This window comes from Lipophrys pholis (assembly GCF_963383615.2).
Source record: "Lipophrys pholis genome assembly, chromosome: 3".
NCBI classification, from domain to species: Eukaryota; Metazoa; Chordata; class Actinopteri; order Blenniiformes; family Blenniidae; genus Lipophrys; species Lipophrys pholis.
In genome coordinates this window covers 30,755,207-30,779,798 of record NC_137627.1, presented here as the reverse complement: position 1 = coordinate 30,779,798, position 24,592 = coordinate 30,755,207, and the positions used below count along the sequence as shown (strand labels likewise).

Below are 24,592 nucleotides of genomic sequence, written 5' to 3'. Positions count from 1 at the left end.
TTCTTTTAACTCTCTCACAAGGAATCAAACTGCACAGCGACTATTGACATGTGAATGAGGCTAGGCTAATGATAGGTAACAGAGATTGAAATACCAGTGGAAAACGCTGAACTGTGAGATGTGCTGATTGGCAATCAATGGTCCCTGATTTAACCCGGGCCGTGGACGCCATGAATAAAAGAAGAACTCTTCTGGGCGTTTTCAGCGAGGTGTCTGCGAGCATCAAGTTGAGCAGAGTCCCGAGTAGTTTCTACATAATTCCAAGGAGAATGAAAAGCAATGACTTGTAGGTATAGATTTATACTAATGGGAGCAAACACGAGGAGTGAGACATCAGTGGTTTCTCTGATGGAGTTTAATGACTCCATTAGGGCCTCCTCTCCGCTCTGTCGTCTGTCATCAAAGCACAGACTACATCACAATCCCCATTAGTTAGAAAAAACAAACCCTCACTCCGGACATGACTTTCATCCAGTCAGTGTTTCGAAGATTTGAAAATAGTATATAATCATTTCCAAGTTATAAATGGTACAGAATTTACTTTTGAATTTGTGTTTCCTTCTTCTTTTTTTGTGTGGTGTAAATTTATACCTCCTTCTTCATCTTGTTCTGAATTATTTCTACCACCGTGGAGGGAATAACATGTATCTCTCCCCCTTCATAGAGATGAAAGCCGTCTCACGAGCAAACCAGACAAAATACATCAAAGAAATGCATTTTGAAATCTGTGTAAAGCAGATCTGTTACCTCACAGCAAATGAAACTGTCACAATTACCTCCAAACTCACACTATTCACAATACTGTTTCACAATACTATCTATTTAACACTATTATCACATTTTCATGTAATTAATGGCATTTGATGAGGGGTAGGTTTTTACTGCTGTCAGTCTCTGCACTGGTAACACTTACATGTCTTACATTATAGGCAACGCAAGTCAATTAATACGGCACAATTCAGATTCTGGGCAATTGAACCTGAGGTGGCGATTAGTGAGAAAAAGCATGAACGAGGATGTTTTTGGATAATTACAGAAATTAGAGCCATCAACAAATGTTACTTATTGACTATGACTGATTACACAAAGTTTGGAATTAAACCAAAATATATGACTTGGAGTGAGGAAGATGATGTCCGTCGTGGACATGAAGATGGTCTGCAGGGGATGTAAATTTTATCTCTATTGGAAGAGATAAATTTAGTCCTCCTAGATCACATTAATAAAGCAGAAGCAAGAGACGTAGAGCAGAATTGGTTGTATCCCTTCAGTTATACCCAAAAAATCCCACTCTGCCTATTATAAAAACATTCACAGCGTATACTATATCATGGGTGTCAAACATAAGGCGAGTGGGCTAAAACCAGTTCGCAACCGGCTCCAATACAGCCCCAGAAAAACCCACTAAGTAGATTAGAAATTACTTCAGAGTAGCAGACACAACGGAGCACTGAGACCTGAGTTATAAGCAGTGATGCCAGTAAAGTAGTTAATTAGTAACGCATTATTCAGTTATGACCACTTCCCAGTAATCTAACACGTTGTTATTTCCAAACCAGTAATCAGATTAAAGTTACTTCTCCAAGTCACTGTGTGTTACTATTGCAGCGTCCAGCAGGACGAGTTTCTTGTCTGCAAAGCCGCTTTATTATTAAACAGAACCAGCCGCTCCTCCATTCTCCTCCAAACTGACACAGACACACACAGCGCATGCATGCAGTCTACACACTCATCTGACCCGCCCCCTTCTCCACTCTCAGCCAATCACAGGCCAACTGCTCTAATGGTGCGTTCAGGTAACACAAAAAAATTGGAACCAACCATCGTTCAACCAAGATTTCCGGGTATATAAATACCAGTAATAGTAAAAATCTGATAATAGAACAATGAGTCAGATATAAATACTACAGAGAATGAAGGTCAAAGGTTAAAAATGTATCAGCAGGAGGCCAGGCAGTGATCAGAACTGAGTTTTTGGTAAAACCAGTTTAATTTCTATGTTGAGATCAGGGGGTGGGGGGGTTGTTGGCAGTAACTAAAAAGTTACTTGTTATCTAACTAAGTTACTTTTTAAAGGGATAACTAGTAATCTGTAATCAGATTACGTTTTCACGGTAACTGGCAAAACTGGTTATTAGTGATGCCGCCATGAAAGATGGCTTACTGGCATTAGCCTCACAGCCATGCTGTCAGGGAGAGTTTGTAATAACGTGCATTGTGCAACAGCTGTAGCAGAAGTTTTCTTGACATTTCACTGTATTTTGCACCAGAACGTTGTAGTCATTTTCAGTAGTGTTTGATTTTGGGAAAATATCAATATTTTCATCACGTATATTCTGCACCTCAACAAAGAAACACTTTTAAGTTTAAATTTAAAGGTTATTATGACACTATGTTAATGGCCCAGTCCACTCAAGATGAAATTGGGCTGTATGTGGCCCCCTGTTTGACCTCCCTGTATTATATAATGTATTTGAATATCAATTCTTACTGAAATCTTTCAGCCTTGAAAAACTTTTCTCTCTCCACTTAATGCTTTATTTTTCTTATCGTGATTGCGGAGTGGATGCCCCGTTGTCCTCTGCTTTCATCCTCAATCGCTCCCTGTGTATAACCAAACATCTTCTTGAGATTTTAAGGACATTAAAAGTCAGGGGAACTGTGCACTTCAGCCCCGACGCTTCCGGCTAAACACATAACAGACAGAAACGCTGCCCACTGTTTTCTCCTTGTCATCTCCTATACTGGGACACATCTGGTGATACCCATTCCCCTTTCATGTTTCCCCAAGGGACAGTTTGATTTACTGTCTCTGCGGCTTGCCCTTTTTTGAAGGGGAATCTCTGGCATTTAAAAAAAAAAAAAGAATTTATTGCAAATGGGCAAAGTTTTTCCTTTTTTTTCCATCTACAGTTAAGTTTTTTTATTAATGTGCGACAGACAACGGTGGCTTGCTTGATTTAAATTCAAGGTGTTGTCTGGTAGAGTCAAAAGTTCCTGATTTTAATAAGCTTTATCTGGGCTGACGAGGAGGTGCCTTTTCCCTTTCCTCCGAGTCCCAGTCACATTGGTGATATTTGGAGGCTGTTGACGAATGTTTTCATAACTATATCCCCCAGGCACATCTTCCCTGTGACCTGTGCTCTGCAGAGATGTCCACCAGCAAATGCTATCAGGACAGATTACATGACTAATAACAGCCTGCAGATGAGCCATCACTGGAGGCTACACTGGGGCAGCGGCTGCCCTGACGTCTGTGATCTTGTCCCAGATCCAGCTCTTCTGGGAGGGTGGCGGGCGGAGTAATCCGGGCGCTGCTGCCACCAGCTGCAAGCTTGCTCTTACTTTGATTAAAACAAACACACACAGCAACCGCTTCGTTTCTTGCTACATTCCGTGTCCACGGGGACCTCCGCCACTCAGGCGAGCTACTCGGGGCTCAGAAACACAAGTGTTGGGAGGGAGAGGGGTCGGCCCCCAGCTACAGATGAGATTGAATTGTCATTGCGGATAATGTCACCTATGAAACATCATTCAGTGTTTGAATAATCACAGTTGACAAAGCCTTGCAGCCTGTGGATGGCCTTGATGCGAGATGCAGCTGTATACCAGCACCACATCCTCTCCATTGCCTGAAGGCTTATTTGGACCATTACTGCCTGATTCATTCTCCTGGGTGAGCCCATAATTGTTGTAAATATTTAAGTTATGCGTGTTTATTATTCACTCGGGCAGCCTAGATAAATATGGGTTAAACCCGCTCTTCAGTGCAAATCATTCAACCATGTCATCATTAACATGACAGTTATTTTTAATAATTAGGCTCCACAGCGCAGTGCGTTAGTGAACTCTGTTCTTTCTTTCTTTTTACCAATAAATGTACAGAGAAATTCTTATTTATTATTTCAAAAGAAATTAGTATTTTGATGAAGCCCTGTCATGAGTGAGGTGGTTACTCTGAACCCTCCAGCTACGTTTAATAATTACTCTGAAAAGCACCAGTTGAAGAGGCAGAACAGCAGTTCATTTCTCAGCAGTAAAAGTCCTTTTACATTTTGCACAGTAACTGAAGCAAAGTTACACATAAAGTTTTTACTCTCACATCAGAAACATAGTTATATTTTACTGTTTGCCAAAAACATCTTTAAGGCCAAAACAGTGTATAAAGACATGCTTTACTAATACTTAATTTATGAATTGCAGGTACTAATTAAAAAGAATAAAGTACTTCCATCTATCAGTATTATGAGTGATGTCTCTCTGAACCCTCCAGCAAATCACAAATAATCACTCAGTTGAAAAGGCACAACAGCAATTATGTTTATAAGTATTATCAGTCAGATTAAACGTTGGCAGCCACACAGTAATTAAAACAGTATTTGGCATCATTTTATTTCTACTCCCACCACTGAAAAAACAAAACTAATCCGAGGTAGGGGCTCGATTTACAGAGATCCAGCATAAAGCGCGCTCTTGTAAATAGATTGTAAATACTTTTGTGAGTGATTTACTGAGATGAACACCAAGTGCCATTGCGCAGAAACAGGACCATTCAATTTAGGGCTTTGAGTGTATTATATCTTGTTTATATGAGAATAATCTGCTGGATTATTTGTTTGTTTGTTTGTTTTCACTATGGAGATGGATCACTGAGCATCTTCAAGGACAACAATGTGGATTTGCACATGTGGGTGGCGGATGTTGGCAAACAAATCGTTGGATTACTTCGAAAAATAACAGTATCACTCGTAACAAAGTCAGAATTTGAGGAACTACACAATAATAGAGAATGAAAGTCGCTGGTTGTTTGGACTTCGAATGAGTTAAAAACAAATGCAAATATGAACAATCCAAATTTTTTTAACATTGATGTTAAACAAAAACCATACAATCATCCCAGTGTTTCGCAGAATCTGCAACCCACACCCCATGTTCCGTATTCATCAAAGCAAACGTGCTTTATTGTTATTTTGCACATCTAACAGACTCAATCCTTCTGCTTCCACACGTCTGTGTGCACATTAGAATGCTGGTGCTCGTTTCTATTAATGTAAATGTTTAACAGATCAGGCCCATAGTGTGATATATGCCAGTGAGTGTTAAAACCATCTTCAAACCAACAGAGGTGTCCAGATATTATTTTTAATGAGAGTCACATTCAGACACATATACAAAGAGCCGGATGGATACCTTGAGGTAGAGTATATTTCTCACTTATGTAGTAAAGCTATTAGTATCAGTCAAATGTATGTATACAGCTGTTGATAAGTTCTGGGGGTTATTTAAATATCAGTCATGGGCATGTCTGGTATTGTAGCAGGATTTGTAATACTTCAAAAATAAATTAGTAACTTAATTGATCAGCTACTTTCAAATAATTACTAACTAGAAGAAGCAGAGCATTAATTATGTTTACAAGTGATATTAGTCATTTTAAATATTAGCAGACAGTAATTTAAGTGGCATTTGTCATCAACTTTGGGTCTTTTCTTTTTTTTCTTTTTGCTCTCGGATCCGAAACGAATTCACAACAAGCAGGTCGGGTTGTGTTGCAAACAGATTGAACAAACACACAATAACACGAGAATCCCATCTGTGTCGTTTTTAATTTTTGTTGTTGTTTGAGCAGATAATTATCTGGCGGCAGATTTTCATTCGAAACAGGAGCTCACATTTCTTGGAAATACTGTTCAATTTTGTTGGTATTGGACCAAAACTTTAGAAAAATGAACACAAAAAAAGGTTGTGAGTTTTGCTTCTCCTTCATTAAACAGCCTATTGAGACTGAACCCTTTTCTTGATTGGATTTATTGTGATTTAATGGTTGTAGAATTGAAAAACATGCAGCGACCAATAAAACTAAAAAAGCTACGGCAAAGTTTATGTTACACATGTGTGCAATGGGCCCCCGGCTAGCTCAGTTGGTAGAGCATGAGACTTGCAATCTCAAGGTAGTGGTTTCATGTCCCACACCAGGCGCCACCTTCCTGTGGGCTCACCATCTGTAGGAAAGGTTCTTGATCGGTGCAATGTGATCTGGGTGACGGTGCTCAGACTCTCAAACGGATAAGTGGGAGAAAATGGGTGGATGTGTGAGACGCTGGTTTGTGATTGATTGCTTCAACTGAGAAAGTCCTGGAGCTGCTGTAACAAGTTTATTCACAAAGCTACTTCAGACGATTTTTGATTTTTTATATTTTCATCCAGGAGTTCTGATAATAAAAATGATTCATCCCAAATCCTGCTTAGTGGTGAAAGGGTTAAATGATTCAAATTAGGTAGTATGAAGGGATTGGGTGTCTTTTTAATACTGAGTATCATGTTTCATGCATAATTCAGATAACTTATCCGATTATTTATTCATGCAAGATCGGACTATTAGTGTGTTGACCACGATTTGACAAGTTGTTGGTTTTTTTTTTTAATTGATGTGTGTGTTTTTTCTCCACAGCGTCTGCACCTGTCTTCATACCCAACCCAATACGGGTCATAGCAACATTAGGAAAAGACATTTCCCTTGAATGCAAGCCGAGGGCATCACCCAAACCGAGGATAACATGGAGGAGAGGGGACAGGAGAATACAGCCCAATAAAAGGTAGAAGCTTCTCTCCCGGGTTTACATAGTAGCTTAATCACTTTTATTCCGTCACAGCACATGCGTCATTTGAGTAATCTGTATCCTTTCAACATAAAGCTCTTGGAAAAAGCTCAGAGCTGATAGCAGTGCTGCTCAAGGTCACTTGAAGTGCTTTCATGTCTACCTCCACATATTGAGGTCATCATCCCTGACCTGAACCCCCAACTAAAATATATGACATGAAATGGTACTAGTTGATGATTTTTTATTTTTTTTTATTTTTTTTAAAGGTTGGAGCAACACCAAAGAAAAATGTAAATGTAAAATATCACATTTTATGACATTGTTGCTACTATAAAGCTTCACAGGGCTTTTACTTGCAGCACTGCATACATGGTTGAATGTAAACAAAGCTATTAAAAAGAGAGATATACCTTGATCCAAACACTTAAATCAGATCTCTGTCATTTAAATATTCTTTTTTTTATTGCATCTGCACACGATATTATCCTAATGGCTGCACCCAAGCTCTGCTGCAATTTCTGATCTTGAAAGAGTAGAAGGAATTTATGAGAAACTTAGAATATGCCTGGATCCCTTCATTGTGCGTTTAAAATAATATGTTGCCGGATGACTTTCAGCGTATGAAATGAAATATTTTAGACTTTAAGGAAGGATTAATTTCTCTTTTTTATCACTGGGATAGATTATGTACATTGTGTTTGAAGAAAACGAGAGATTTACAGTGCCGGCGCTCTGTTATCAGTTTAGATATATATATTTTTTATTATTATCACTTTACAGTTTAGAGAAAAGAATATTATGAGGGAAAGTTAATTGCCTTGTGAAATATGTATGAAGTTATGAAAGGTTTGTCTCCCTCAATGTCTTCATACAATTATTCATCACAGTTTCACAGCATAAATTCAGCTGTTATCGTTTGGGCTCAGGCCCTTGAGAAATTGTCTACATGTCTTGTTGTAACACATCACAGTTTCATTACTGTAACTGAAATTAAGTGTCACTGCTAAAATAAAACACCTCAGGTACTGCCAAAGCTCCAGAGACTCCTCCTCAGCCCCACCTCCTCCTCCAGGACGCTGACAATTTAGGCCCCGCAATTGCATTTGGAAATCACATGCAGTTTGATGCATCATCTTTTATGAGAAACATCTCTCGGTTGCTCCTAGAGGGGGGCCGTGCGGGACGAGGGCTCCATCAATCAAACCCAGAGATGCCGCCGGAATTATCAGTCACTGCCGAGCGTCCCAAGTTTTGAACGAGAGAAAAAGGAGGCCTTTTGTTTATCAGCCAAGATTCAGCAGCCTGTTCTGCGGTGGATAATCAGATCCACAGCGTGTGGCTTCCCTCGAACAGGCGGCGACAAATCTTCATGCCACTAACAGGTGGAGGGAAGTCAATCGAGCATGCTGATTTTAGAAGAAATTTGAAAATCATTTCATTTGCCGTGAAAAGAATCAAACTATTCCTCTGAGGAGATTTTGTGTGTTTTTGGGGGGGTTCTCCTTCAGTACAGCTGATGGATTGGTTGTGAGACTGTAGCTCCCTGAAATGGTGATTAATGACCTTGGCTGGTCTGTATTTGATAAAAGCCTTTAAGACATTTGTCAAACCTTTGCAAATCCAATCTGTCAGGGTTGTCAACCAACGCGGCAGAAACATTCATACCTGAACACCTTGATCTAGTTTCTATCTGACTTTAGAAGAAGTCGTCTTAAAAGCGCTTGAAGTTTCTATTTTTCCAACACAATGTATTGAAAACAACTCTGAGATACTGTTGCTCCTCGGGGTCATTCATCATTCTCTCTCATCATCACACATGAATGTGGTTTACGCTGCTCTTAATCTCTACAGTGAGTCATTTTACCTTTTCCAGAAGATTCATCTCAAAGTGATAAACGCAGTGTGTTTAGCTTCTTAGAGCACAAACCGATCCATCTTGCTGCACTAACGTCAGTCTGGCTGAATTCTGTCTGATGAAGGGATCAGATTGTCCTGTTTACATTAACTCTGAATGAAGTGATCAGATTGATGTGTTGGATTACACACATAATCCCGTAATGCTTTGCACTGTGATGTTGGCTGTTTGTCTGATGAATGAAGCTTGTTTTTTTTGTAGCCGCAACACCACTATTACCTGATCATGAAGATGAATATAGACCACTTTACATCTGTTACGCCTTCAATTAATTGTCTTTTATTGTGTTTAAGAGTATTTTTCTCAAAATACTGTGAGGAAAAACGTGGTAACTAGCCAATGAGCTGTTTTCATGGACTACTTTCTCCAAAATGATCATGATTTGAATCAGATAGAAGTATTTACATGACGTTATTTTAATTGGATTGGTGTTTAATCGGATTACTTCAAGTCCACGTGTCCTCAGGTAGTGACATTTCTGTTATAGTATACAAGCAAAAAGTTGTATTTAATTCTGCTTAATTTAAAATCTGGTGAGAATCAATGATTGTCACCCACAATGAACAATAATACCTGTTCATTTGTATTATTATCTGTAATAATTTTAATGAATTCTGGATGTCAAAGCTACTTCATGCAAAGAATTAATGAAGCTATATCCTTTATTATCTCCTCACATGACTTTGATGAGCTGCTGTTTCCACTCAGTCTTCTGTGTTTTGTCCAATGATAGCAGTTCGAATGATAATAATTACATACAGAATTGTAGTGTGAAAGAGAAAAATATCCTTCATCAATTAGAAAAGCAACTGAAATTAAAAACAAGCTCAATTTGTTAAATTATTTTTATGATATTTCATATTTGGCCACAAGATTGACCCAAATGGGACAATTTATTCATTTGTATCTATTCATAAAATTATCATTAGCAATAAATGAAACATCCATAGCAATCAAAACAGCACAGCATCAACTCTTATGAGTTTTACTATACGAAAGGACATTTTGCTACTCTGAAATGTGAAAATATTAATAGAACAAAAAATGTGGGTCACTTGCTATTAAAATCATCATCAGAAAAAACCACACAAGTCACATCAGGGTTGGTGCAGGCATACTTACAAGAGCATAATCACACACACCACATCTCCATTTCAACTTTTCTCTCAACTCCTAAACTGGCAGTGTATTAATTATTGCACTGCCTCCTGCTGATGACCACATTCACTCAAACTCCAGCTAGTTCGAGCAAAACCGTACAAAATCTTCAAGCATCCGTCACTCAGAGCATCTCAGGACTGAATGAAAATGCTACCACATGAATTGTTCACACAATAGTCAGTGACACAGAGCACCCCCCTGATCCATATTTCACACTGTTGCCATCTGTCCATGTCTCTGGATCCCTGAGATGAAGGAGGGCACGCTTTGGCAGCAGCTTTGTTCCTTCTGTCGTCGCCAACCCAAACAGAATACTTGCCGACTGACATTTGGAAATGCAAACCTGATACCTATAATTATAGTCAGGCCAGACAGAACTTACTGTTATAGCATTCATATACATTTAATTCTGTTGTAATTGATTAACAATTTTCTTTTTAGATATAACATTTCATTACATTTTTATCTTTCATCTATTTTCACAATTTCTATAAAGGATTTAACGCTATTAAAATGTTATTACATAACTCATTTACTTCTTTTGAGCGAGCACCAATCTTTGAAGCTAAAAGCATTTAATTATAGGGCTTTGCATGTATTCATATGTGCACAATTAGACACATTCACTGTGTATATTTTTACATATATTCATGTATATATGTTTGCATGCATTTTCCCATTCAGTGTGTCATGTGTGTAAATCATCTGAAAGGAGCAAAACAAATACAGCTTGACTGATGATTGATTGATAGACTGAACCCTGCTGGGAGTCAGCTTTTAGTGGAATATGTTTTTATAAATTTTTATGTAGGTATGTTGTTAAATGGGACAATGAAGCTATCCATCTAATTTAAAATCCATTTAGATTCTGACACTCCAGTTGGACATCTGTCGCAACTTTTGGGATATAGTAGCGGGTTAATGAAGTGGAAAACACTGCATTTGAGAGAATCACTGCTCAAATAGAGGTTAGATGTGTGTGTGTGTGTGTGTGTGTGTGTGTGTGTGTGTGTATGTGGGGGGGGGGGGTCTGAAAACATTAAAATAAAGAAAGAAGAGCAGGGTATTTCAGGTCTCGGCCAGGGTGACTCCTGCAAGGATTTTCTGCCATTACCCCTAGTGAGTTTATGGATGAGGAGGCTTTCTATTCTTGGAAGAATAGAGGAGGAATCGAAACTGCTTCACGTTTATCTGCCATTGACAGCTGTGCTGACTTAATGAAGGTTTGTAATTAACATGGATTTCCACTAATGTTCAGGGCTTTTGTCTCTTAAATAGAAAGTATTAATCCCATTAGTCTGAAAGTACGTGGCAGACTCAATTGAAGCCCTCACAGTCTTGTTGTCTTTAAGGCGGACAGTGAGTGCATGATTCGGCACTTTTTGATGAATACTGCAGGATGTTTAAATCTGCATTATGGGTTATTGATTTCACGTGTAAAAGATGAGGATTTTGTTGGTGTCTTGTTTGAATTTACATCAGAAAAATAAACAAATGCCTTTTCCAAATGTTTTTTTTTTTCTTTTTTTTTGCTGCGCTCGCGTAATGGCTGCCTTAAACTTCCAAAGGTTGAACCAATTAGCATGTTGTGTACACCCTGCAGCGCCTCAGATTCCGTCCTCTCTACCTCAGTGTCCTTGTCAGATGTGAATTTCCTCCCGAATTTGAAAAATGTCTCCTGGCTGCAGGTTGCTGCCGAATTCTTGGCATGTGGAAAGATTTTGTCACGCCTTCATGCATTTCTTTTTTGCAATTTCAATCACCTCGCTTTTGATCAAAGGGCTTAGTGTTGTAAATATGAATACTGAGCAACATACAAGATTTTACTTTGTTTGATTTAGGGTGAAATGTGTTTTGTCTCAAAATATTTCTCTCAAGGAGCCGAGCCATTCTCTCTCTTACCTTTGTCTTCGCACTGTCCAGTAAAGACAAGAATAGCAAAAATCATAATAACTATGCAACTATTCATCCTCACCTTTGCTGAAATCAAGTGTTATAAATATTTATAGTTCAATTAAAATGAGTTTGCACTGGACACTGAAGAGAAATCCTGATCACGACGTGATACTTGGGTGCTCCAAAGCCATCTGCTCACGCACCTGCTCGTAGACTTGTTGGACATAGTTACGTCCCATGCTATCTAATGTCAAGCACTTAATTCTCCAGCTGTTTGTTTACAAGTCAGAACAAAATGTTAATATCAAATTGCTTGTGTCCTTCAGCTGGATAAGAGGCTACTTATGAATGCAGGTGTGGCGTTCGCTGCTCTGGGTTTTTTTCTCTCTCTGTTACACTCGTGCTTCTCAGGAGGACAGCTTGGTGATATGCACATCAAGCTTTGACAGTTTGTGCTTTGGAGTCATTGTTGAGCATTTGTCAGGTGGATTCTTAGACGCACTGTTTGTGGAAATATCAGTGCAGATAGAGGGGGCTGTCATTTTATCTGACTTTACGTAGTGGTCTCAGCCATCCAGCTATTTAATTCATTTCAATGACTTAATTGATGGAAGACTATTGTGTCCTTTCAAAGGAAGGGGATCAGATAAAACGAGACACTGTACTTGAATCTGAAGGGAGAGAAATCGCAGTGCTAATGTGTTCTTGACATTAAAATGTGTCCTCATTACCTTAAACTGTATCTGCACCATCTTTGTTTAATCCGGTCGAAGATAGGGCTACTTAGTGGTATCTGCAAATCAGACTCATTAACTCGTTCAAATTGTTGATTGATCTTTTCTGGAAAGTGCCGATTTCATGCTTCCCCCCGTTTTTTTTGTTTTGTTTTTGTTTTTTTTAAAGATCCACGCAACAAAAGAAAATTCAGCTTTACATCCCTTGGTGCCATAAGCTTTTCAGTAGCATAAACAACTCCCTGTCAAATGCTTTTTGTCCCGAGACTTACTGACAGATCCTTGTTAGCTGAAAACACAATTCTGTTTCAGTGGAAACTCAACTGGATGATTATTTGAAGTCTGCACCAGCCAGATTGTTCTAACGTTTGTATCCCCGTCCCTCGTGAATATCTCTGCTCTGGTAACCTGACACAAACCTCAAACACGGATTCTCTTGCGCGAACTTGTAGTGCGACACGTGAATTTGTTTCTCATAACAGAATCGATTTTTCGTGTCCCCTCTTACAGGATTATGTTGTTACGGAACAACACACTGAAAATTGTGAACTCCAGCCGAGCGGATGAGGGGAACTATGTGTGCCGGGCTGAGAATCAGCTGGGCTGGGCAGAGATGACTGCCGTTCTGTGGGTAAAAGGTAAGTGATGCCCCGGAGGCCTTTATTTTCTGCCAAATTAGCACAAGTTGGCCACCAGTAAACAGTCCCCAATGTCACCCCCCCCCCCCCCCCCCACACACACACACACACACACACACACACACACACACCTTTGCTCGGGTGCCAGGGAATTTATTGTGCTTGCTCGACCGTGAAGAAGGGTTCTCACATTCAAGAATCATATTACAAGGGCGGGAGGCTGTAACAAGGTAAAACAGCCTTTCTCTCGGAGATACGGCACGTACAGTCTAGATCAGAGCCAACCAGCATATTTATCTGACGAAAGTGAGCGTTCCTGTCCAAATATACCATCCCCCCTGCGCGTCACTGCCATGGCGTGGATGTCACAGTCTGATGCAGCTGCTTGACGCGGGCTTTGGGTTAGCCTGAGGTGACAGTGCAGCAGCTTTGTGCTTGCAGAGGCCATGCGTGTGGCACTCAGCCCAAGCAGAGTGGAGGTGACCGTCGGGGAGAGCGTGGTGCTGAGCTGCAAGGCCACGCACGACACCTCGCTGGACGTGGGCTTCCAGTGGTTCTTCAACCAGAAACCCATCAACTTCCAGCACGAGGGCGGCCACTTTGAATACATCCAAACAGTAAGAGCAAGAGTAAGAGCCAAAGTAAGACTGAGTAAATCTATCTTTGTCGGTTATCTTATTCCTTTGGTCCCATCTGTCAGTGTTTGTGATTTTGTTTTCTTTTTTCTCAGAAAAACAGATGGTTGATTGTTGTCTTTTGTTCAATTTTGTGTTTGGTTTAATTGTCTCTTCGTTCAATTAATACTTGAGCTCATTTTGATGTTTGTGTGGATCAACCTTGAACTGTCAAGTTCAAATTGTTTTGCTCTGTGCAAAAAAATATAAAAACTGCATGCAGGATGAAGTGTCACCAAATACTCTGATTCAAGAAAAAAAGGCCAATAAAGATCAACTTGGATTAAAAGTAATTCGATTTTTTTTTCTTTAACAAAACTTTGATATTTAACCTTAGCTATTGTCATCTTTCCTTTCATAGCTTTGAATTAGTTCTCCTGAGAAGGTTTTTACCTATTTGAAAAGGTCAAGGGAAACAGGGTCAATAATATTGTTTAACTTCTCCCAGTAAAAGGAAGAAAAAAACCTCAAAAAGACATTTAACCTTCCTTCATTTTAAGCCTTGTCAATTCTTTCTTTTTTTGTCTGGGCTGAACTCTTCCTGACCTTTGTGTTTTACCTGACTGTCTCCTACCAGTTGAGCGATCGCTCCTTAAAAATCCATCATTCTGAATTTCTTCAAACCCACATATCACACCGGAGATAATTGGTGGTTGCAGCATAAAAATGGTGACAAACCAAATCACCAGGAGAGCATGGAGTTCTGTTTATGTCACCGTCTCTTTGTCAACGGAGGATGTTATAGTCACATCTCTCCTGATGTGTCCTCTGCAACAACCTGTGCTCTCCAGAGAAAGAATGTGCAGCGACAATCTTTTACAGCCACAACAGAAGCCTGGCTGATGCATGGTTCGTAATTTTAATCAGGATTCGTGCTAAACAGCTGCCTGTAGACCTTGAATATTTCCCCGTCTTGCCTTAGGCATTTCTCATTCAGACGCAGTGAAAATACAGGGAGCAGAAGAATGTAGCACCGAGTAAGCACCTGAATTAAACAGGAGTTTCTCAAGCCACATGAGCCCCGACAAGATGTAAAAGAATCACACTTTCTTGTGTAAAGCATGTCTAGATTTTCCTGCTACCTAACTTTTTTTTCTTTCCTTTCCCCCATTTGCAGCAGTCTTCAACGGTGGATTTGATGATTAGGAGCATTTTGTTGAGGCATGCTGGAAAGTATGGATGCAGGGCCCAGACCAGTGCCGACGCTGTTTTTGCAGAGGCTGAACTTCTTGTGCGAGGTAAGTTTGTTATCTGGTTACACCTGGTGAACAGTTCAGTGAACAAATATGTAAAACAGGCGCTTTCCCAAAACGGTGTAATGGTTAGCACCCTCACCTCACCGTGAAAACATCCTGTTTAAGGGCCGTTTTTTAAGTGAAATTGCAATACGTTGGTTGAGTTTTGGGGGTCTGTTTTAGTGTTTTCTCCATGCATTGTGTGTATGGATTCATTTAAAATGTTGCTGTGTAAACGCCAAACTTTTCCTGAAATGAAAATGCAAAGAAGAAGCGTTTTCACTTGAAGCATTGCCATGTAAACGGATCTCAGATTTGTGTTTTCTCTGTGGTGTTTACATGTTTCTCCTGTGTATGTCTACCACAAATTACTACAATCTCAACATAAAGGCAATTCTAATGAAAAGTTCTGGTGCAAAATACAGTGGAATGTCTAAAGTAACTTCTTCTGTTCTATTATACATGTTTTTTTTAGAAACTCACCCTCGTAGTTTGACAGGAACAAGGTAGCTAAAAGCTTTTATGGCAGCATCACCGATATCTTAACTTGTGTTGTGTTGTGTCTTCTATCCTTAAGAAATGTGTTTAGAAACTCAGGTTTCTGTGAAATTTTTACAATGTGCTTGGTGGTTTGGCCAGATTGCAGCCTCTATCCAGTAATATCAATTTGAACTAAATTTGATAGAAAATTTTATACAAAAAGTTACTTTTTATATCAAATGAGGAAATAGGTTTAAAGTGCAATTAATTGCAAGTGATTAATTAAAAAGCCGTTAATTACCTACATTCTTTACTCGCTCCTCCCCCAGTCAGCTGGGAATGAGCCTGAGTTGGTATGAAGATGGACGAGTGGAATCACAGTTAAAACTTGCCATTGTTTAATATTTGGCTCGAATCGTTGAGAACTGAACCTTTAAAGCTGTCCGCAATACAGTGAGATAATTGTAACTTTTTTTCAGCCAATCTATTAAATTAGCCCAAGTTATCACAGCCGCTGCACATCTGGGAGGTTTGGTTAATTACATCGAACGTTAGAGATTTGCTGCTGGTGGGGGACAGTCGCACAACGACTACTGGCCCCCTTTTTGATCATCTTGACTAATTTTATATTATGACTGTGAATGGCTCCAACAGCCGGTCTTTCTGCTCGAGCAGGCTTAATATGAGCTGTTAGATTGGCTGAAATGTTGAGTGATTGAAAACCTTGGTCATTTCTCGGTGTTACTGAGATGTACTGTAGCGAGTGCTTCGTCTCTGTGTGTTTTCACAAGACTTCAGGCTCATTTTCTGGTTGAAAGTCTTCCCGTGCCTCACGGTCTGAGGAGTGTCAGTCCTGGGATGACAAGGACCATTCATCCGAGCAAAACTGCAGCGCTTACTTTTGCCTTTTCACTGTTTATGATATGACTGGGCAACAATTTATTATTATGGTTAAATGATGCCTCTTGAAAATGGGTTTGGGAGGGTAATTGAAAAGGTGCAGTTGTTTCTCGGGGAGAATGTTGTTTCGATCAGCGACATCGAGTAAATTGTGATAAAGTACTTCTTAAAGAGTCTGTATCATCTTCTCAACGACTTTTCTCTGGAATGACATTTGTCATTGTTTGTCATTGTTCCATTTATTATTTACCTCAAGATGTTATTATTTTTTTTATATTTAGACTTTACTGGGTAAAGTGGTAGAAAGAGAACTGCATCACATACATGTGGTATTACCTTTTGGCCATTATTGCATTATTGATTGCAACATATTGTGTTCATACACTTTTACACTAAAACAAGCATTTGGAGATATAATTAGACTTTATGAACTACAACAATGAACCATATTTTTTTTCTTATGTAAGATGGAACACCTTCTGGATTGATATCATAACTGCAAATATAGTGACGACAGCCTTTTACAAATTTTAATTCCCGATCTTTTGTTTTTTGGGTCAATAATTAATACCATCTTGGACTTTGTGGTACTTTACCATGCAGCGGAATGTCTCTTTCAGTGTGAGCTGAAATGTCGCTAAGATTTGCCTGCTTGAAACATTAATTAACATACTGTACACGTTTTACATGTTGACACTTTCACAGCTGACAAGGCTAACGCTGCTGGCATGCATTGTGCTCTTGAGACGTTGCACAGGCATAAATACATTATTTTGACTTTATTCCTCTACAGTGATGCCAGTAACGCGTTAATTTGTAATCTAATGCGTAACTACTTCCAAACCAGTAATCAGATTAAAGTTACTTATTCAAGTCACTGTACGTTACTATTGCAACAATTTTTCGAGAACAAGCTTCTTACTGAGAATGTGCTTTATTACTGAACAGAACCAGGCAGCTCCTCCATTCTCCTCCAAACACACACACACACACAGACACACAGACACACACACACACACACACACACACACACACACACACACACACACACACAGTGCATGCAGTCTATTCTCGGCACGCTCACCTGACACGCCCCCTTGTCCACTCTCTACCAATCACAGGCCAACTCGCTCTAATGGTGCGTTCAGGTAACACGAAAGAATCGGAACCAACATACATCATCAACAAACCTCAACATTGCATCAATTACACAATGCAGAGATGTTACAGTATTTTTGTAGTTTTCCTGAGTAAAAATATATATTGGCAGGAAGCCAATCAATGAAAGACTTTATTTGTCCCGGAGGGGGCAATTAAAAGGTCGCATAGAGCAGGTAGTGCAACTAAATAAATAAATTGATAAAAGATGTAACAACAGACTACAACTACGTCACTGGGTAAATAAATACCAATAATAGTAAAAATCTGATAATAAAACTGTGAGTCAGAAATAAATACAACAAAGAATTAAAGCCAAAGGTTAGAATATGTATCAGCAGGAGCAGGAGGCAGTGATCAGCAGAGTTTCTGGTAAAACCGGTTGTCATTTTCATGTAACTAAAAGGTTACTTGTAATCTAACTTAGTTACTTTTAAAAACAAGTAATCACTAAAGTAACAGTTACCTTTTAAAGAAGTAACTGGTAATCAGTAATTGTAAAGTACTTTTTCAAGGTAACAGCAGCAACACTGTTCCTCTATGCGAACGCCCCTTTTCTGTGCCACCGTCTAATGGGCACTTTTTTGTGAGACACAGTACATTGATTTTCACTGAGAGTACCACCTGCCGGCTCCTCATCTGCAGCTGTTTGCCCCAGAGTCCTCAGACGTTTGCTGCACTTGCAGATTACATTTACCATTGAAGACTGAGGTAAACATATGTTCAGCAGTATTAAAACACAGGAAGGCCTACCACCCAGTCATGCTCAGCAGACCTGGCAAACTGCATCTGAAAGCCCCAAAACAAAGCTCCACGTTCCCCTCAATCAGCAGGAAATCCTTGGCAGCAGATCTGAGTCAGCTGGAGTCCTTGTTCGATTGTGTTAAGCACTACTCTGTTTTATGTGTAAAAATTAGTGAAGTGGCAATGTAAAGAAGACATGGCAATGCACCAGGTTTAAGGTGATTGAAACTGCATGTGGAGATTGTTTTTTTTGTTTTTGTCTTGATTTATCTGAAGCATTGCTGATTTAGATGTCGAGACCTGCAATTTGCTCCCTGTCACCTAATTCTTGTCCTCTCGCCAGGTCCTCCAGGCCCCCCCGGAGTGGTAATAGTGGAGGAGATCACAGACACAACCGCCACCCTGTCGTGGACTCGTGGCCTGGACAACCACAGCCCTATCAGCACCTATAATTTACAGGCCCGGAGCCCATTTTCATTAGGCTGGCAAACTGTCAAAACAGGTAATCAATAAGGAGCAAATTGCAGCCTTCAGAGCTTGGAGGTATATACGAAGACTTTAATGCCACACAAAGTTATGTACAGGCATGGAAAATCAGCCCAGCTGGGGCAAGAGATGTCAATATATTGTCACATTTGACCTCAATCTATTTAAGCCTTTCCTCAAAAGTCAGAGACTCTAAAGCACTAAAGTTTAATTTAATTCAACACAGGCTTTTTAAGGCACTTTGACAGAAAAACACTGAAAAATTCACATGGGCAAGCAGAGGAGATGGAAGAAACCTGCAGAACCAGACTCAGAGGTGGAGACTTTCTGCTGTTCTAGTTGGGCTTTGGGGATAGAGGAGAGAAAAGAACAGACAGAGAGATTATGGGAATTTAAACTCAGTTTCAGTTTCAGTTTAAAAAAATGGAAATTATTTTCTCAATTATTTTTCTGGCTTAGCTTTTCCGTTGTTGTAAACAGACTTGAGCCTAACTCAGCAGTTAGTGGGAAAATTAACCTTTTGAGGCTCTGCAGCTTGACAGAATAACCATCCGTTATCATCACTTAGCATTAAACCATGAAAGCTCGCTAAGCATTGTGTGTAATTCATCTTAATATGCTGTGTGATAACGATAGCGGAGTTTAAGGTACGATAATGATTCTTCCCCGCAGATACATAAATCATACTTTGTATACACTCCTCTCACATCGTGTCCATTCAACCATATTTAATTCAATAAAGCACAATTAGGACTCTTGTGATATACTGTCAGTGTTGAAGTTGTTAAGATTAGCATGAAGGGGGATTGGGCTTTTCGCTCCCACTGCTTGCAAACAGAGTTATCAGCCGGTGTTTGAAGAGCAGCTTGCTTGACAGAGTGGTCTCATTGTGAGCCACTTTGAATGATAAGAGTGTGAGCTCCAGCGCTTCAGAGACCTCTGGTCCGTTTGTGACATGGATATGCTTTCAGTCAATATGTGTTTGTTATTGCAGGATCAATATTGACGAAGCTTGATTATGGCATTCCTGAAGAAACTAGATTAGTTGTGTTACATGCTCATAATTCTGTTCTAAATACGCCCATGAACCCTGGTTTTTTGTTGTTTTTTTCCCCAGCCTCGGCATGTCATTAAATTGCATCGCTATGTTCTGCAGAAACTGTGAAAATTGATTGAAATCAGCATCCCTCTGTGTAATGACTCATACTTACCAAATGCTCTCTGAAGCTGCGACTGAGGTGTTGTTCATACATCAAAACGACACGCACAAAGTTTTAAGTGGATTGTGTGTCTTCGCCACCTGCCGTGAAAATAAGCCAAGTCACCAAAGTCTGGAGGGAAGGTGAAAAGATGCACAGGCCATAAAACCAAACACAATGCTATTTCTTTTCTCTTTTTTTTCTTGTTTATTTGTTCTGGCTCGACACTTCTGCAGAATAGATTCGAAATAAAACGATGGCTGTGAGGTTAAGATGTCAACTCTCAGCTTTTATCCACAGAAACTGTAAAGTTTGCTGTTGCGCTGGTAAGAGAACATGCGATACATAGAGAAGATAAATTTTTGAGACTTTATTGAATTAAAGTTGACGCTCATCAGTAATTATTAACTCCGATTTGATTGTAAGATGAAGAGAAATTTATGTAGGTTGTCAGCATGCCCATTTTCCTGCAATTTTGCACATTTTAGAGGGAAAAAAAGGTTATCAGCTTTTTTTTTTTAACACACACCCAAAAACATCTGCCACTCTCTCACCCAATCTAATACAGGCATGTAAATGTATCACTTGGAAATGTGTCAATACACCTTGTAATGTCTACATTTATTTTATAGTGTGTGGTATGTTTCTCATATGTGCACTGAAAAAAAATAAAATACTTGGATCCACTTAACTAATTGATTCAATTGGTAACACCTAAATGAATCAAGTTCGTTGAGCTCATTTTAATTCATTGACTTAAGTTTGAAGAACTTGATTAATTCAAGTGAAACCAATTGAAGCAATTAGTTAAGTAGGTCCAACTACTTCCCGCTGTTTTCTTTTTTCAGTGTGTTTATATAAGTGTAAAGGTCTTTCTCTTCAGGTTTTTTTTCTATTAATCCTGCCTTTTCTCACATGCTGAACATACCTGGCAAAGAAGATCTTTTTGTCTTTTTTTTTTAAATATATTTTTATCAGAATAGTGTACACATGATACAATAAACAAACACAGAAAATATATTGGAAAAAGCAAACAAAATATTACAAGAAAAACAAGCAAAAAAGCAACAAAAAGCAGGGCACATTTCAAAAACAGTAATTGTTGCATACCGCTGCATCACTAACACAAAAATCTCAGCAAAAGTGTTAAACAGTGATGGTAAAGCTGGATGGCAGTTATGAGCTCCCTTGTTGAAGTTTTGTGTAGTTATCAAGGTGAGCCAGAAATTGCTCCCAAATATCCAAAAATGTACTAAGATTGTCCATTATAGCATATCGGATGTTTTCCATGTGCAAGATACCAACAGGCTCATTCAACTGGTTCTTAAATTGAGGTTCAGTATCTGGCTTCCAGAGTTTTAGAATAATCTTCTTTGCAATTACCATTCCATACATATTAGTGCTTTGCATAGAGGCTTTATGTTTAAGCAGAGAAGGAGAAACCCCAAATAATGCAATCATTGGAACGGGTTCAAACACACAGTTGTACATGTCAGGAAACCACTTAAAAATGTTTCTCCAAAAGTTATACAGTTTCGGACATGTCCTCTACAGATGTGCATCAGTTACACAGAGAGGAAGGGGTGGGAAAGATTCTGTGCAGTTTGGTTTTTGAATATTGAAGCCTGTGCATCACTTTAAATTGGATTAACTGGTGCCCGGTGTTAATAGAGCAGGATCAGGTTCTAACGAGACCTTCCCTCCAAACCTCATCTCCAATCTGTATCATAAGCGCCTCCTCCCAGGAGTTTTTCAGAGAGTGTGCAGTATAGTCTGTTCTAGGTATATATTTACAAAGCTGGAGACCAGTTTTCTAGATTCTGGTGGACCCATCTTTTCATCTTTGATTCTGTTAAAAAAAAAAAATATATACATTTGTTATTGTAGTGAATATATTGCTAACAATAAATAAGGAGCAACAGAGATGAACTGCAAGTTGAACCTGTATATGGCTAAATACACTGAGGTATAGTAAAATGAAATGTTTCTAATGATAATCCATATGTGGATTCAAATTTGTGGTAGATTACACAGTATTTAAAACATTGTTTGGATGTTACTGTCATTTTATCATGTGATAAAAAGCTGAGCAGGTAGGTCTGCAGCTATTTGGGGGATGGGGGGGCTTTTTAAAGATGACAACTCCTAAACTCTTTACTCACTATAGATATAAGCACTTTGTCAAACACACTTATGGCTGAGTGTTTGCACTTGCGACAGTCTATTGCTTACATACTATACAGAAGGAGGACAGAAGTGTAGCAGCTGTGAAGCAGTGCTTATATATTTTTTTAGGGAGTGACTGAGCAACAACACTCTGTGTGTGTGTGTGTGTGTGTGTGTGTGTGTGTGTGTGTGTGTGTGTGTGTGTGTGTGTGTGTGTGTGTGTGTGTGTGTGTGTGTGTGTGTGTGTGTGTGTGTGTGTGTGTGTGTGTGTGTGTGTGTTTGCAGACCCGGAGCCGGTGACGGGGGACATGGAGTCGGCCATGGCTGTGGAGCTCAATCCCTGGGTGGAGTACGAGTTCAGAGTGGTGGCCAGCAATGGCATCGGGACGGGAGATCCCAGCGCTCCTTCCAGAGGAGTGCGCACAAAAGAAGCAGGTGAAGACCCAGAAGCTGAGGCTGGATTCAAGTCACATCCCGTCAGACCTCGGTGGGATGCAGAAAAACCTGCGTTTCATATAATGAGGACAAATTCCAGCTGATGATTTATTGTTGACAGAGCTTAGCTGTTGGCCCCACACTCCCATCCTGACCGTGGTATGTCCCCATTGTTAATATACTCGGTTTTAATTGAGGAAGAAGTTGAAAATAAGCTGCTTATATGAATTTCAACAAGTTTGGTGTTTCTGCGAAAGCAGCCAGTCCTTTAATGCCCCGAGGCAACTACACAGCAGAATGCACTATTTATGGCCGGCAGAAATCCACTGTGCCGCTCCACTAAGCGCCTGTTTCCCGTCCATAAAATACAATAATTACAAAGGTCAGTGGTCATTTTGAAGTGGTTTATTTAATCTGTCCCATTTCTTCGGCGTAATTACTGGACTAATTACTGTAGCCATACACAGTCGTAGTTATTCATCCTAAAATTTACCGCGCATGGTTTAAATGTCAACAATGGGCCTTCAACTGGGAACGAAGTACAAAAATGGCTCAGTCTGACTGACAGACGTGTCGAAGCAGGCCACAGACTGATTTGTGAGGTTCACTTTAGATCATCTGTATTTCAAACCAAATTTCATTTCCAGTTTTGCTCCCTGGGAACAAACCGTAGCTTTTAGTTTGTTTTGGGCGTCGACCCGGCATCGTGAAAAGAACTGCGTTCCAGGATATGCAGGGGCGACTGGTCATTAGGGGCAGGGGGGGCTGAGCGCCACCTGGTGTCATCAGAAAGGACTGCCTGCAAAGTATTCTATTAATTCTTTAAGATTATCTACAATATTTTCTTGTCTGTGAATAAAACTTCCTCCTATATAGCACATAATTACTGTGTGAGGACTGTACTCCCTGGTTATTGGTCTCGTCTTGCTGTTTCAGGTCGTTTCCTCCTGATCCACACTGATGGTCCATTAGTGGGGCTTGCCCCTCTCTCACCATGCAGTGTGTATTGGATGCAGTTAACTCAGTGTGCATGCTCAGGCTGTGGCTCCATTCATTCATGGGGCTTGAAGCCTGAAGCTCCACTCACAACGTTATTAGATGCTCAGAGCTGATTGGCTAGCGCTGATAGAGGCGGAACTTCACAGGACCGGAGCGAGTCGAACAAATACCAGCTTGTTAGCAGCTAAAGCTAACAAACAGTTAAGAATCTAAATTAATTAGGTTGATTATTTACGAGTACGAGTATGATCTCTTACTTTAGCGGGGAGACTTAAGGTAACTAGTGGTAAACTGTGTGATGCGATGAGGAACACTTTTTAAGAATGCCTCTTTACCGGTGGGCGAGTGGTTGACCTACCATCTTTTTCATTTATTTTTTTATTTGATCGGCTATGTCCAAGGCTCAACATTTTCACAGGATCAGCGCCTATTTGGGTGTAATAATGTTGTGGCTGGTTGTGCACCCACTTTACTTTGGAATTCAGTGGTGTCACTAGACCTGACATAAAATCTTGCCCCACCAACTATTTACATCTAGAAATGCCACTAAGGATATGTAAACATTGGTTGGAAAAAAAAAAATCCTTGAAACCTTTTTGCAATTTAAAGTGCCACTTGACCATGTTATTGATGGAGCAACGGTGTGAGGACAGTAACAGATAACACAGAAAACCAACTTGAGCTGGACATAGAGAATGATGCTTCTTTTTTTATTGTTTGTGTAGACTTCACAGCATTGTGTTTTCATACTGTAATCTCTTCAAGCCTCCTTTCAATATGACTGATAAGAGCTTGTTAGAGCCTGATATGTAATCACAACCAAAAATGTAATAAGGACCTGAATTGTTATAAAATATAATGTAATAAAACCCCGAAATGTAATAACAGGTTGGTAATGTAACAAAAGTGCTGACCCCGGAATGTGCTGACCCCGAAATGTTAAAATATTGGTCAATAATGTAACAAGACACTGAGGCCAAAACTTAAAAACTTTTAATATTACATTATGGGGCAGGGAAAATATTTTTCCCTCATAGTGTAATAATTTTATTACATCATAAAGTGACTCAATGATTTATGGTTGGACTTGAGCTTGAACTGCTTCAACTCGAATGACACTGAAATATTGATTTCAAAAAGTTTGGACTATTTGTTTATACATATATGTTT

At 39.6% G+C, this 24,592-nt stretch overlaps 1 protein-coding gene across 2 annotated transcripts in view; it reads left to right on the top strand.

The window, feature by feature from the left end:
• The window catches only part of cntn5 (contactin 5), a 155,391-nt gene that overhangs the window by 117,438 nt on the left and 13,361 nt on the right, over positions 1-24,592 (top strand). The window contains exons 12-17 of one of the 2 annotated variants that reach the window (XM_080460392.1): positions 6,452-6,596; positions 12,819-12,946; positions 13,388-13,563; positions 14,738-14,858; positions 18,481-18,639; positions 22,274-22,423. In XM_080460392.1, coding sequence (XP_080316518.1) covers positions 6,452-6,596; positions 12,819-12,946; positions 13,388-13,563; positions 14,738-14,858; positions 18,481-18,639; positions 22,274-22,423 — 879 coding nt within the window. Of the gene's footprint in view, positions 1-6,451; positions 6,597-12,818; positions 12,947-13,387; positions 13,576-14,737; positions 14,859-18,480; positions 18,640-22,273; positions 22,424-24,592 lie in introns of both variants that reach the window. The other variant, XM_080460391.1, reaches the window with a different exon arrangement.